Here is a 16,321-nt window from a genome sequence, read left to right on the forward strand (position 1 = left end):
TTATCACAGCAGATTTCTCTGTGTGAAATTCGGGAGAGCGCGTCACTATACTGCAGCGCCACCCATTTTTTTAAATATTATTTCTTGCGTGCATTTTTGTTTGTTTGTTTGTTTTTCCTATCGAAATGGATTATTCTACAGAATTTTGCCAGGAACAACCCTTTTGTTGCCATGGGTTCTTTTACGTGTGCAGTGAAGTGAGCAACGTACTTTTGCGTGCCAACCATGTCTACCCCCAGGTATATGTTCTCCATGTTCTCCATGTCAGCCGTGGTCAGTGGTTAAGACTGGTCAGTAGTGGTCAGCGGTGGCTAGTGGCATTCAACACTAGTCAGTGGTAATCAGTGGTCAGTGACCAGCAGTGTTCAGTGGCTATAATGTTAAGCGGTGACCAGTGGTCAGTAGCGGTCAGCAGTGGTAAGTGGTGAACAGTTGTCTGTAATGGTCACTGGTCATTGATGGTTAATTGTGGTCACTGGTGGTAAGAAGTGGTCAGCGGTTGTCAATGGTCAATTGTGGCCAGATGTCAACACTGATTAGTTGTTAGTAGTGGTCACTGGTGGTCAGCGTTAGTCAGTAGTCAGCAGTGGTTAGTAGTGGTCAGCAATATCAGTGGTCAGTAAGTCAGTGGTCAGTAGTGGCCAGTGGTTAATAGTGGTCCGTGATCATCAGTAGTCAGTGAACAGAAAGAATCAGTGGTCAGCGGTGCTCAGCAGAGGTTGGTTGTCAGCGGTCCATAGTGGCCAGAGGTACTAAGTGGTCTGTCGTGGTCAGTGATCATCGCTGGTCAGAAGTAGTGGTCAGTGGTCAAATCCGGAAGTAAAGTACTAATATTGCACACGATATAGTGGTCAGCAGTGGTTCCAGACCTGGAGTAACATAGACTTGGGGCAACATATACCCGGGGGAATGTAGACCTTAGGGAACAAAGAGCCAGAAAATGTAAATTTTGGGGAACATAGTCCTAGTGAACACAGACCTGGGGAAATATGGACCTGGAGGGACTTAGACTTGGCTGAAAGAAAATGTGGGGGAACATAGTTCTGTGGTAACATAGGGCTGACCCCACTAAGCTTTTGTACACAAACATGCATTAATTCATATTTCTTTCTTTCCTTTTTTCAGCCTCTTTTTTTCTTTCTTTCGTTAATTAATTATTTTTTTCTTAATTAATTAATTTTTTCACTTGTGTAAACAAAGTGAGTCTATGTTTTAACCTGGTGTTCGGTTGTCTCTGTGTGTGTGTGTGTGTGTGTGTGTGTGTGTGTGTGTGTGTGTGTCTGTGTGTGTGTGTCTGTGTGTCCGTGGTAAACTTTAACATTGACATTTTCTCTGCAAATACTTTGTCAGTTGACACCAAATTTGGCATAAAAATAGGACAAATTCAGTTCTTTCCAGTCATCTTGTTTGAAACAATATTGCACCTCTGGGATGGGCACAAAAAAATAAAAAAGAAGCCTAATTATATGCAAACTGCATTTACTGTTATATTTATATTTTTTGTATTCTCTAAACTTGGCACTTTGATCTGATATTCTGACCCAACAACAAGAGCAGTCATTATTATCATTTTTTGTTCAAACAGGAACTTCTTTTGCTAAGCATGGAATTTTTATTTATTTTGCAAACGTTTTGGTGCAGATAGTAAAAAAGGGAAATTACTCTGTAATTAATGCTAGGGGACTTAATTTATCACAAGTGAGTCTTGAAGGCCTTGCCTCTCTTGTTCATTATTTTCTGTCTTACTCTTTCTTGACTTCCTTTCGTCTCCAACATCAATAACACACAACAAAACAAAAGGCGACAATTTGAAGTTTACTGATTTGTCGCTGATAATCGGTTAACTGAACTCTCTGCCAAGTTGTCACCGGCGACAATTCAGCAGCTAAATGACCTCCGTCAAATTGTCGTCAGCGACAATTCAGCGATTAAAACATTTCAGAACATCTTGACTATCCGGGAAACAGAATCCACGCCAAACGATTTTCGAGGTGTCACAATTGCCCTCCTGCTACCCCCCCCCCCCCCCCCCCCCCCCCCAAAAAAAAAAAACAACAACAAAAAAACAAACAAAAGAAAACTAGGCTAATAAAGCTGATTGTGGCAACTATCGAAGCATCTATACTATCGAGGTATCTATCATCTGTCCTTTGCTGGAAAGATACTGGATAGAGTCATCCTGAACCGTCTTATCAGCAGCATTTCAGAAGAAAACGTGCCAGAAGCACAGTGTAATTACAGACCTGGTAGCAGTACTGTCGACAGTGAGACAGGCCCAATCTAGATGTATCGAAGAAAAATGGACCTGTACAGTCTTCATCGACCTGAAATCAGTCTTTGACACAGTCAGCATTTGACACAGTCAATCTGGCGGCTTTGTGGAGCATACTTGTTAAACCTTGCTGCCAAGGAAAATTTACCTGGATTATACGTCTCTTCCACGGCATGACTGGAAAATTGCTCGCCATTGGTGACCCTTCAACATCTCCAATGGAGTGAAAGAAGGTTATATTCTTAATGATAATAAAAATAATGGATACTTGCATAGCACACTATCCAGAAATCTGGTCTAGGTGCTTTACAAAAACACTTATATTTACATAACACATTACAATGTTACACACACACACACACACACACACACACACACACACACACAATGTATACATACATTTTAAAATACATATGAACCTAACAGCTACCCTCAACACATACGCACACATAGGCACGCACATACATAAACAGACGTGTGCGTGTGTGTGCGCGCGCGTGCACACACACACACATATTCGTACACATGCATGTAGTTACGTACACATACATATGTATACACACATCGTCAAGCAAAGCTAACGCAAAGGAAGTGGATCTGCCACAACTGAACTTATTGCTGAGGGAAAAGGTGAGTTTCGAGCCGTGATTTAAAAGATGCAAGGGAATCAGAATGACCGAAGTTATCAGGGAGCTTGTTCCACGTCTTTGGTGATTGAAAAGGAAACGGTCTGTGTCCATAGGTCGGGGACTTTTCCGCTTCTTCAGCTGTGTCTTGGGGCGACTCTCTCCAAATCCTCAACTAAAGTACCGTCTGGATTGATCTCTCTTCGATCTTCGAAGACTAAATGTTAAGACTAAGACAATCGAACGGCTGTTCATTGAAAGGCTCTGCGAGATGACTGGACCGTCATGGTTTACAAAGAGTCCATTTAAATGTGACTAAGTTTGCAGAAGCAGTCTAGTCCTTCGGTTTGACCATCAGCAAGACTGGGGTCCTTCACCAATCATCCTCAGGCTCTTCAGCATCACCTCCAAGTGTATATATTGACAACACACAGCTGAACACAATGGACTCCTTCAAATACCTCAACAGTGTCGTCTTCTTTTATGTCTAAATTGATAACAAGAATTAGCAAGGCCATTCAAGCACCAGGACGACTCGGAGCACACAGCTGTACCACAAAAACATCAAGCTGCCAACCAAGCTAAAAGTGTACAAAGCTGTTGTACTCTCCAGTCTGCACTACGGATTTGAAACGTGGATCCAGTATAGAAAATACATCCGACAGCTTGAGAAATTCTATATGCGTTCGCTATGGTCTATCATGGGCATCTGCTGGCATGACAAGATGACCAGCCTGGAGGTATCAGGGAGGGTGTGCTGGCCTTCTTTCGTCGGGGACTTATCCTTGCTTGCAGAGCGAGAAGTAGGCCACATGACGTCATGGGCAGCCCACCACGTTGCACCACCTTTCTTCCGACAACTTTTTGGCAGAGTTTGATCACATTTTTTTAGCACAGACTGAACCAAACAACAAAAGCTATGTCGACAAAAAGGTCTTTAGAGCTCAAAACATCTACAGCATTTTAAAAAGAAAGCAACATAGTAAGTTTATTACTATACAAGAAAAAAAGTTATTGATCCCTCCAATCGAGATATGGCACAAACATATAACAGAAAGCAGATCACTCAATCCATGGAACGTTCGCCTTGAAACGGAATATACAGTCAACAGTTGTCCAAAACAACGATTTCCCTTTCCTTCAACTTCACAAAGACACGAAAAAGTATGTGTGTTGTGGATAAAATGATGCTTCAAACAGATATTCGGTGTGTCAAGTCTCTCCAAAGTCGAATCCAGGTGAGGCTGTGTGTTAAATTTTAAGTAGATCAGTTCGAACACTTAACGGCAGAGATTTGACAAGAAACACGCTCAAAGTAAACATAGAAAATTAAAGCAAATAACTGATGTAATGATAAAACTAAACATAGTTTGTAAACTTCCAAAGATGCTCACCGAAATTGTTCAAGATCTTTTCGTCGTCAAGCGATTTTCACGACGAAATTTTAGCCTTTCGTTGACCCAGAAAAACCGGCAATGGAGACGCGCATGCGCACGCGGTTCTCGCTAAAAAAATAATTATGGAGTCCCGGCGAAAATCGACGAAAGTGGGCATGCACATCTTGCCTATTGGAGAGATCTATGTTGATAAGCATGAAGCACTGGTCTTGAAAGTGCAGAGCATTGATGAACCTGCCGTGTGATAAGGATGGATGAAACACATATGCGAAGTCAGCTTTTCTACTGTGTCCTCTCAGTGGGCCAGAGACCCTAAGGGTGCCAACGGAAGCGCTTCAACGCGAAAGGAAGCACTTCAAGGATTGCATCAAGGAACACCTCTAGCACTGTGACATACACCCAGGCCAGTGACAGAATCGACTGGCGTACAGTCACAAAGAGAGCAGTCAGCAACTTCGAGGACAACTGCCAATGCAGACTCACCAGCGCTAGAAAACGGAGGAAGGCTACAGCCTAGATACCGACTGCCGCGGCTTTCATGTGTCCCCGCTGATTTAAATACGTTAGAACTCGGGAATATCTGCAACAAAACAATATTAAATTCTGTTTCACATAGAATTTTTCTTAAGTTTGTTACCCAATATTTCTTTCCATTTTGTTCAAGATTGAACAGCATTTCATAAGCTTGACGAGATAGTCTGTGCTTGCCTATCTGAAGTAATTTAAACCAGTATCTTAAAGCGTCAATACACAAATTGACATATGGTGCTTCCTCAACATCCACACACCATCTTATTTGGTGTCATATAAGAAACACTTAGGAAATGTTTGCATACTATCAAATGAAATTTCTGTATATTTTCTGAACGATTTAATCCCCATACTTCATTGAATGCAATAAAAATGGTTTTATCTTTGCATCAAAGACCTGAAAGTAGATCTGGTAAGTGATATTCATATCTCTCTGAAAGGCTTTTATCAGACCAAACAGTTTTTTCGTTCTGTAACCAGCCGCTCAGTGCGTATTCTTTAACAAAGGTTTGTGGTAAAACGAAACCATGATAATGGTATTTATTCACAACTTCTAATCTCTCATTGTCAAAGAACCATGACATTTGTTTTGTCTGCATTGATTCACAGATTAATGTTTGTACAGCATGAAGCACTTTCGGCTGGTTTTGGAGACGTATGGGCGTCAATGATAAAAAGACAGTATCGTCGTAAAAAATAAAAAATAAACAATGACAGGTACATAATACATGGTATCAGCTGTATGCCATGTTTACCTTCCTCGGACATATGTCCTGCCAACTAATTTATAAACATTTCAAGTTATGTTGGGCTTAAAGTACATCTCTGACGCAAATATTTTATACAGTCAGTCTGAATATTCAAAATTTGATCGTATACATGAAATTGAGACACTATGCATTGCTGGAAGAGAAAATAATTCGTGTGACATCTTTGACATCTTGATTTTTGATGCACTTTACTTTATATTGCTAGAAGAGAACAGAAAATAATTCGTGTGACACCATGATGTTTGATGCATTGTAATGGTTTGTCATGTTGCACCAAATCAAAAACTTCTTTTTTTTACCAACAACAGCAACAGAGTTTTTATCACGCTGTGACAAAAATTTCTGAACTGTACAGTTGAAACAGAAAATCTGATCGACTATAAAGCAGTTTTTTTTGGTTTTTTTTTACAGAATCAGCTTGACATTCAGACTCGGAGATCAAACCATCATTTTCTACAAAACGAGAATGACTATCTTCTGCAATTATGAACATTCTCACGATCACCTTTCTTATGAATCGGTATAACAATAACGTTTGCCCATTCTTTTCGATAAACACCGTTGGAAAACAATATTCAATGAACAACTTTCTTTTAGAATGGAATGGTAATTTTGCTCCCTGTCTTAACATTTTTGCCAGAACTCCACATGTTCCATATACTTTACCTGTTTTTAATTCATTCACAGCACAAATAACTTCGTTTTCAGTAATTTCAACATCTGTTGCATGTTGGTCCCCTTAAGGCAAATAAATATCAGGAAAAGCTTCATTATCTGAATCATTATCGTCCGCATAAAAAAAAAAAAAAAAAAAAAAAAAAAAAAAAATATATATATATATATATATATATATATATATATATATATCATTCCACTCATTGATGTAGAGTTTGTTTTTTGCTTGCCAGTCCCATCTCAGTCGATTGCTTCAAGAAACTGCGCTATCAATAATATTTTATGCTAACAATTCTATTCGTTGTTTTTTTTCTGAGTATCTTTTTTTCTTACTAGCTTTTCCTCTTTTCAAGTTTATCTATTGATTGAGCTGTTCATTTATTTATTTATTTATTCATTTATTGATTGATTGATTCATTTATCATTTTTCAAATTTTATTTTGCTCCGACATGTTCCATTCTGACTTCCTTTTTCTTGATATCCTGAAAATTTCCTGTGTCTGTATGCAATAGTGTTTAGCTTGTTCACATTTTTCAATAAACCATTCAGACATTTTTTTTTTAAATATGTAGATGAACTTTCTTTGTCATACAGTTGCTGGCTTACAGTTAACAAGTTACGAATATATCCATCCAGTGCATAATCAATATTTTATGTTCCAGAATACTATCAGCCATTCGAATTTTGAGAGAGAGAGAGAGAGAGGTCTGTGCTTTTCTATGGTTGTCTTGTTTTTCTGAAAATGACCATTGTTCTTTTTGTTCGCTTATTATTATCATTTTATTGTTATTATTATCATAATTATTCAATTATCTAATTAATTTTTTCTTTGTTTCTTTTAACAGGGAACATTGTCAACATTTCCAGCAACCTAAGTTTGAGACCTGTGAGTACATCAGTTGTGTCATTAGCACGAGCAGATGCACAGAGATACACACAAGAATCAAGAATATTTAATGTTTGATCCAAAGCATTATACTCCAAAATTTAAACATAAACAGCACGTGACGTAGTAATGAAACAGATAGATAAACGATCATGTCATCTTGTGATCTTTCTCATTTTGTTATTTTCCCCATTTCTTAAACACTGTCCTCACCGCTTTCAACAAATTGCAAAATATTATAATGGAATGATAAACTCGTTTGGAAGATACGCGTTTTCCCCCGTTTGTTTTCCTTGAAAGTTTTTTTTCCACACCCCACATCAATAATAACAATGTCAACTTTCACCACATGTGGATATTGGATTTCATGCAAATACGGTAACAATCTGCGAAGGTATTTCTAATGAACAAATAACACAAATCATAAATGTAAATAACACACAGAAAATGACACTTCAATTCTCAACTCACAATGGCAGTCAAGTTTCATTGATCACAAAGGGCAATGCACGCCGCCACACCTGCAGAATCACCTCTATAGGCACAATAGGAACTGATTATCTACGACTTCTCACGATCAGTACAAAATGATAAGAAGATAAAAAAATAAAAAAATAAATGTTGCATTTCCGTAACAAAATCTACATATTGTTCAAGAAAGATAAGTAAAGAATGGTAAAATTTCAAGGGACCCGTTCACACCTGGGTGGAGCGAGGAAAATTGAAGTAAGGTGTCTTTTCTCATGAATACAACACCATGCCGAATCAGGGCCTAGAGCCCTGATGACTGGTGAACATTGGATTAAAAATCCAGTCTGCCACGGCACATCCAACTAATTAATTTCCGAGTTTTCCATGCCTTAATCGTTTCTAAATCTTTTCCCCCTACTAATTTGTTGGCCTCTTCACTGTTTGATTTTGGCATATTGCTTATGGTTTGAGATATTTCACAACTTTTGAATATATCTTTTTCCGTGAAGTCTGTCATATCTTTTTAAAGTGATTAGATATATCATTTGGTTCAGTGATAACAGCACCATCTGTATTGTTAAGTTTTGTCATGCCCTTTTAAAAAACAAACAAAAAAACAACAGCTTTAAATAATGATATACCTAAAGAAACATACAATGTCCAAAGTGTGTTCGTTAAACTAGAATGGACAAATGAATTGTGACCATTTAGTCATCGATAAAGGTGATGTTTATGGCTGGGTTTGTAATGGCCCAGAGTTAAATACACTTGTCTGTATATTTTGCAGTACATTGCATGATAACGTTTGTGTTCAGTTATTTGTCAAGGCATCCCATGCAGTTACCTATTGATACAAAATGAAGAGAACTTTAACACACAGATGAAGATCTTGAAGAGGACTGGAGCCAGAACACATCCTTACTTGACGCCATTTTTGATGTTGAACGGCTCTGATGCTTCTTCACCAGAGTACCATTCCAGTCATGTCATCATGTAGCAGGCAAATCAGGTTCACTAACCTGTTTGGACATCCAAACTTTGACAAAATTATCCAGAGGGCATACATAATTATTGACAGTATTGAACGCTTGTTAAGTCTATGAAGACAGCGCAGAGGACCATGTTCTGTTTGATACATTTCTCATTGACCTGACGGACTGTATATATCATTTCGATGGTGCTGCGACCTGGACGGAATCCAAACCTGTTGGTGATAAGGCGTTTGAGGATGACACAAGCCAATATCTTCCCAGCAATTGACAGGAGGGAGATACCCCCCTTATTCTTGAACAGCGAGACGACAATGGCATCCCTGAAGTCTTTGAGCATGTTTTCTTCCTCCCAAAAGCTGGTAAGGAGGACGTGGGAGGCTTCGAGGGCCTGTGGACCGGCAGACTTGAAGATCTCTGCAGGAATTCCGTCCATCCCATGGGCTTCACTCAAGTTTGATTGTCTTCATGACCTCATCCATTGTGGGAGGAAGGTCGAGGATGTTGACTATGGGGTTTTGGGTGGATCTGGTCCAGGGCAGTAGAATCGACAGTGGAGGGCCTGGTAAAAAGGTTGCTGAAATGTTCTCTCCACCTTAGGTTGATGCTGTTCTTCTCATTCAGCAATGTAGAACCATCTGCTGCCAGGAGTGGTGTGGTGCATGGATTGGCTGGTCCGTAGACTTCTTTGATAGCACTGAAGAATATATTAGAGCTCTTAGTGTCAGCATACCTCTGAACCTCGTCAGCCTTTCTCTCCCACCATTCATCCTGCATTCTGCGCAGAGCGGTCTATGCCTGTCTCCAGAGATGCTTGAAGCCATCACACTTAGAGGCAGAGGAACTATCGTTCTGCCACTTGAGGCAGGCCTTCTGCGTTTCCTCCAGGAGGGTTATGTTTTAACCTAGTGTCGGTTGTCTGCGTGTGTGTGTGTCTGAGAGTCTGTGTGTCTGTGGTAAACTTTAACATTGCCATTTTCTCTGGAAATATTTATGAAATAACATTACATTCAATCTACACTAAATAAAAAGTCTTTCAATTAATGGTCTTCATCTGGGAGGTTTTTTTTAAGCTGTTGATATCTGGTGCATATTTTGTGTTAGTAGGCAACGCCTTCCAAAAATGAACAATTCTGAAAGCAAAACAAAACTTTTGTTTGTTAGTATAGCAATGCCTGATAAAAATCATGCCTTCATTATTTCTAGTGTAATCAGCTTCTGAGAATTTGAAAAGAGCATGCACATTAATATCATTATAATTATGGAATATTTATGAAAAAATTTAATTAGGTCTCCCCTGATCCTCCTTCCTTTCAGTGAGTATACTTGGAGATTATGTAATCTTTCTGTATAGTTTAAGTTTTTGCACTCTCGGGATTTTAGTAGCTTGTCTTTGTACATTTTCTATAATTTTTTTTTTTACTGTCTCTTGAGATGAGGACCCCAAATTACATTAGTGTATTCCAGATGGGGCCTAACAAATGCTTTATATAACTTGATAAATATCTCGTTGTCTAGAAAAGTAAAAGTTCTCCTGATGAGTCCCATCATCTGATTTGCTTTGTTCACAACTACCTGGATGTAAGGATCAAAGAATAAATCTTTATCAAAGGTAACTCCCAGATATTTTTCTTCATCACATGTATCTATTTCCTTCATTTCATCATAGTATATTCAAACTGTTCATTCTTTTTGCCAATGTGCATCACCTTACATTTCGCAACATTAAAGTAAAAGTTCCGTTCATCTGACCATTCTTGTAGCTTGTCCTGTTGGATCTTTGTGCTGTTTGTCGCTTTATTATATATTTTTGTGTAGTCTGCAAATATTTTGCATGTGTCATGTCCGTTAAATCGTTAATGAAAACCGTGAATAATATGGGCCCTAGAATACTACCCTGTGGAAATCCATTTAAAACCTCAGATTTCTGGGATCTCTCTTCTCCCACTCTCACTAATTGTGACTTTCCTTTAAGAAAACTTCCAATCCAGTTTAGAATATTACCAGTCGTTCCATATGCTTTTAGTTTGATTAGCAGCTTTTCACGAGGGACAGAATCAAATGCCTTTTTTTAAGTCCAAGTACACTATATCAACTGACTCCCCATGATCTGTCAGTTCTGTTAGGTTGTCTATTACTTACTTATTAGTAATTGTGTGACGCATGATCTCTTTTTTCCTGAATCCATGTTGGCATTTAGCATATAAGCCATTTTCAGTAAAATGAGCAACAACCACATCTCTTATTCCAAAATCTTACATGCAATGCATGTCAAGATCACTGGCCTGTAATTACCTGGATCTGTTTTGGAACCTTTTTTGAATATAGCTGTGACCTCTGCAGTCTTCCAGTCTCCAGGCAAAGTGCCCGTTTCTAAGGATTTGTTAAACATGTTACATAGTGGACTTGCTATCTCTTCGCTTTCTTCTTTCAGCACTCGTGGTGGAATGAGATCGGGACCATGAGTCTTGTTAGGGTTTAACTCTTTCAGTTTGTTTTTGACTGCGTGTGTGGTTACCCGTACATCACATATAGATACACCATCAGACCGGGAACACTCTGGTAAGACAGGAACACTACTTGGGTCATCACGTATAAAAACACTAGAGAAAAATTCATTTAACGTTTCTGCCTTTTCTTTATCATTATCTACCAAACTTCTATCTTTCCTTTTTAATGTGCCTATTCCAGTGTTTATTTTCATCTTTTCTTTAACATATTTCCAGAACTTTTGGGGGTTATTCTGTTTCCCGTTCGTAATTTTTATGGCTTCTCTTAATTAGTCTGTTGCCCAAATTCCTTATTTCAATATATCTTAGGTAATCCAGTCCCGTTTTGGTGCATAAGTATCTTTTAAACATCTTATGTTTCTTTTTGATTGTTTTAAATGCTTTTCCATCCATCCATATTGGCTTTATATTTTTAACTGAACCTGTTTTTGCTTTTGAAATACACTCTTCCATACCAGTTGTTGGTACTTCTTTGAGGTGGTTCCAACTTTCTTCTACATTCATTTGGTCCATAGTTGTCCAGTCATGGTTACTTATAATACTTCTCAGCTGGTTATAATTTCCTTTGTTTAGATTGAAAGTATATCTTTGCGTTTGGTTTTATGTTGTAGTTTGTTAATACATATAGTTCAAATGACAGTACATCACGGTCACTTTTTCCAACTGGATCCTGGTGTAGAATGGCTGAAATAAGATTATCCTTGTTCACTAATATCCAGTCATCTGAAGTTGGGTTCTGATCTGGTCTCCTCCTAGTTGGTTTGCTCACTTTCTGCATCAAATATGCATCATTGATTTTTTCCACAATTTGCTCACCTTTCTCCCCTGACCACTTTCCATCCCATCTGACAAAGGGGTAATTAAAATCACCCATAATCGGTACTTTATCAAATTTTAACATTATATCAGATTTTAACAGATCAAACATTTTTCATCATTAGCTTCAGAACTCTTATTAGGACTTCTTTAGATACAGCCTAGTAATACTGTGTTTCCATCACTGGTATTGAATTACACCATACACTTTCTTGGAACTCAGATGTGTTTATTAACATAGATGGGAAAGGTAAGGGGGTGGGGGATAAACGCCTATGCCAAGCTCATCGACTGCTCAGCCAATTAGTACAATATCCAGTTTTAAGTTTGACATTGCGAGTATATTTACCAAATTCCAATTTTTGGTCTCATGTAACGTACCATGTCAAACTGATGCAGAATGCAAAGCAAAAGGAGGAGGGCAAAGCCTTACTGCTTTGCATGGGGAGCCTTAGTAACAGTTGAGATATCCGCGACGAAGTAAACACCATTGTAGCTTTCAGCCGTGTTCATTCGGAATTCCGTGAGATAGATATTGATTAAGACATATCTAAACGCCAGAAGGCTGCCTCCAAAACATGCCAAAGAGGCACAGAGTACTGAAAAGCCGCTAAAATGGCAGTGGCATACACGGATACAAGCAGCCAATATCTCTCGGGGTCTGAGATTAAGCTTTTAGAAAGACCCGAGAAACCCCAACAAGAAATATTGTCAGCAAAATGGTTTGATCCTCAAAGAGGAAGGCTTCTCTGAGTCCTGGCTAGAAACACCGGAGGAAATATGGAGTGTGATGGAACCGTCCCTGTAGAAAGCCATGTCTTGAGGCGTTCCACCATGCATCTCACTCCCATGCCAGTCAGTGGCTTTCTGAGGTTGAGCACCCGAAAGAGAATAGAACCAAAGGCCTCGAACGGTACTTCTCCAAAGAAATATAGATGTAGAAAGTTTGCGAACTGCATGTTATAAAGGTTTGTAGGCAGGACTTTTCTGTTCATCACTCCAGCCCAAGGTCTGAGAAGACAGCTCCTACAGACATTGTTCTGGAGTCAACTGAAGAGGACTACCTTCTTTCCTTCACTGGGCCTATCTTAAATACTATCATTGATATAGATTAAGGATAGAGACAGGTAGAGAGCGGTGGCGTTTGTGTCTTTTCTGGTGCCACAACGACATCAGCAGAAGGCAAGGGACCGACGAATGTGAAGTTCTTCACTTATTTATTGCATTATATGATTCTGAACTGTTCCCTTTTTGATCAGTCAGCAGGTCTGGGGGCGTATTGCATGAGCAAAGCAGCCCTTGACATGTGCACCAAGGTTCTCGCTTTGGGTAAGTATTATGTGTCTGTTTGTCTGTCTGTCTGTCTGTGTATTTCCACTACAAATGACATACAAGACAAACGAGTGTAGGAAGTGTATCAACATTTCGTTAACAACAGTCACAAGCATTCCATTAACATTAAAACAGAACAATAAATAAGTGAAAATATCTTTAATTTCGTCTACGAATTAGGATTATTGTGTATGTCAGCCACACTAAAATTTATGCACGCATACACAAACGTGCAACCCATACAAAAATCACTGCATGTTGAACCCCCCACCCCAACAAAACAAAAAACAAAACAAAACAAAACAAAACAAAAACACACACACTAGAAATCACCATGTTAGTTGCCTGGCTGGGGACATGCACTGTCTCTTTTGTCCTCTCTGGCAAATTCCCTGATGGAATCGCTCAGGTAGTCAATCTGATGCACATAGTCACGCACACACGGGTTATTGCCGTTCCCAGCATGCCTTACACTAACGGTTTGCCGATGTAAATAAATGTCGTCTGTCTCCACACGGTTCGGGCTCTAGTGTTGACGACACCGATTGAGTGATGTGAAAAAACAACGGGAATCCCCCAACCAAAAGTACGTGATAGTCTGCATTTCCAGAACTGTTCAATTTCATTTTACATGGGTTACTTTGTGACGTCAGTCAGCCATGGCATGACCACTTGCATGACATCATACCAACCTGCCGCCCCTTTCGTGTCAACTGAATGGACTATGTTGCAACAGCTATTTTTAGACAGACAGCGAGCAACCAAAACATCCTTTAGTACCTCGAAACATCGTTGGCTGTTTGGAGTTGCTCAGCATATTTGTACTTGGCCTCCGAACGATATGGAAAACAGTACATTAGAGATTGTGTTACTGTTAAAAAACAAACAAACAATCTTTCAAAGCTAGGTATTACATGTTTTACAGACTTCCATGCTTGGACTGCTATAAGTTTCAGTTTCAGTAGCTCAAGGAGGCGTCACTGCGTTCGGACAAATCCATATACGCTACACCACATCTGCCAAGCAGATGCCTGACCAGCAGCGTAATCTAACGCGCTTAGTCAGGCCTTGAGGGGAAAAAGTGAATAAATAATAGATAAGCGTGCATAAATAAGTAAATAAAAAAAAAATAAATAAAATAACAATATAAAAAGGTAGTAATAATAATAATGATAATAATAATAATAATGAATGAATAAATAAATAAGACAACAATGATGATAAATAAGCAAATAAATGTAAAACATGAAGACACACATTCACACATACACCCACACATGCATAACAGATATGCACCAAACATGCAGTTTCACAGATATGAAAGCACAGTCAAATACACATAAACGTACATGAGTCCCAACACACACACACACACACACACACACACATTACCCTACACCTCCTCTACCCCCTCCTCCACACACTCATTTCTAGGCTACGTATCGCAGCTTCCACGGCACACACACACACACACACACACACACACACACACACACAGATGAACACTTACTTGTACAAGCACACACACATACGCCCATATCCCCCCCCCCCCAACCCCCCCCCCCCCCACATATATATATATACAAAGATATATATATATACACACACCCGCACGTTCCAATATCCTGTTGTTCCCACAGTGTAGTATGCATACCCTCACATACCTCATCCTCTACCCCCCCCCCCCCCCCGCCTCCCTCCGCACCCCCACCTCCCCCTCACACACACACATATACGCACGTGCACAGAACTCTCCTGACACTTGTGTACACTTACGCACGCACAAACGCACTCAAACACACAGACCCATACATACACACAGACACACACATACACACACGCACAGAGGCTGCCACTGATTGGCTGCAAGAGGGATGGGAAAGGATCTCTGATGCCAAGAGCGTGGCGTCTAGTGTGTTGCTCAGTCTATTGTATTTGGAAAAGCCCACAGAGACTGTGTTCCGTTTTGAAGAAATTTGCGCAGTGTTGGTTTGGAAATGATGCCGATATTTGTTTGATTTGCCAAGCATCGTGCTCTACCTTTCATGTTAGACTTACGGCCGCTCCCTCTCTCTGCTTTTATTTCTTTGAGGCGATCGATGGTGTGATGGCCTTGTACCTGTTCTTTTTGATATTCTTTGACTTTTCTGAGGATTTCCGATTTTCTTAGATGTAGGCCGCTCGTTCGTGTTGCGTTACCAGCAAGTCTGTCAGCTCGCTCATTTCCCTTAACACCTGCATGTCCCGGGCAGTATGACCATTTGAGTTTTTTAATCTGAAAGTTGCGCATTGCCATATGCCACTCTGGGCTTCCATTCCGTTTTCAATTTTCTGTATGAGGTTCATTGAGTCGGTTAGAATCATGGCATGTTGGTTTCCGGGCGTATGGATGGACGATAACTACTGGAGGGCATGTGTCACAGCTTCAACTTCCATCGTTAGGCTGGAGGTTGTGACTTTGTGGGCAGCATTCTCTTCCCTAAATGTTTTTCCATTTTGTTTCGCAGTGAATCCCCAACCGGACTGGTCTTTGGTGACTGAGCCATCTGTGTATATGATGATGTCCTCTTCTTTACTGTTTTCTTCTATGAGTAGCTTCACTTCCGCATCAGTTTTGCCCTCTGGCCATTCCCGACAATGTCTTCCTAGAGTAGGTGAGATGGCTGTGTTGAATAGATGGTTGAGGTTTACGGGGTTTTTCTCCCATTCTTTTGTTTCTTTCAGGTCTTGTAGTCGGCATACTAGCTGGATTGTGTCTTCTGCTTGCCCCATCCATGATCTTCCTCGTCCTAGACGGCTGCCTTTTGGTTCTTTGGTTTTGAGGGTTTTCTAATGCTTTGAAGTAGGTCTTAACCTGTTCTAACTTGTTTCTGGCCTGCACTGAAGGAAGGTCAAGCAGGTATCGCATGGTTTCTGTGTCTTTTGATGTTCCAAGGATCAGCCTCATAGCTTCATTTTGAACTCTTTCTAATTTCAGGAGGTTGCTTTGAGATGGTGTTGTTAGCCCAAGTCCGTAGTCGATCACACTGAGGACGAGTGATTGGT

The 16,321-nt window shown here is 39.8% G+C and overlaps 1 protein-coding gene across 1 annotated transcript in view; it reads left to right on the top strand.

The window, feature by feature from the left end:
* LOC143300719 (2,5-dichloro-2,5-cyclohexadiene-1,4-diol dehydrogenase LinX-like) overlaps positions 1-16,321 on the top strand; it is an 86,759-nt gene that overhangs the window by 51,473 nt on the left and 18,965 nt on the right. Inside the window, exons 6-7 of the mRNA XM_076614597.1 lie at positions 7,118-7,158; positions 13,204-13,273. Of these exons, the coding sequence (XP_076470712.1) occupies positions 7,118-7,158; positions 13,204-13,273 (111 nt within the window). The remainder of the gene's footprint in view (positions 1-7,117; positions 7,159-13,203; positions 13,274-16,321) is intronic.

This window comes from Babylonia areolata, chromosome 26, assembly GCF_041734735.1.
Source record: "Babylonia areolata isolate BAREFJ2019XMU chromosome 26, ASM4173473v1, whole genome shotgun sequence".
Taxonomy (NCBI): Eukaryota; Metazoa; Mollusca; class Gastropoda; order Neogastropoda; family Buccinidae; genus Babylonia; species Babylonia areolata.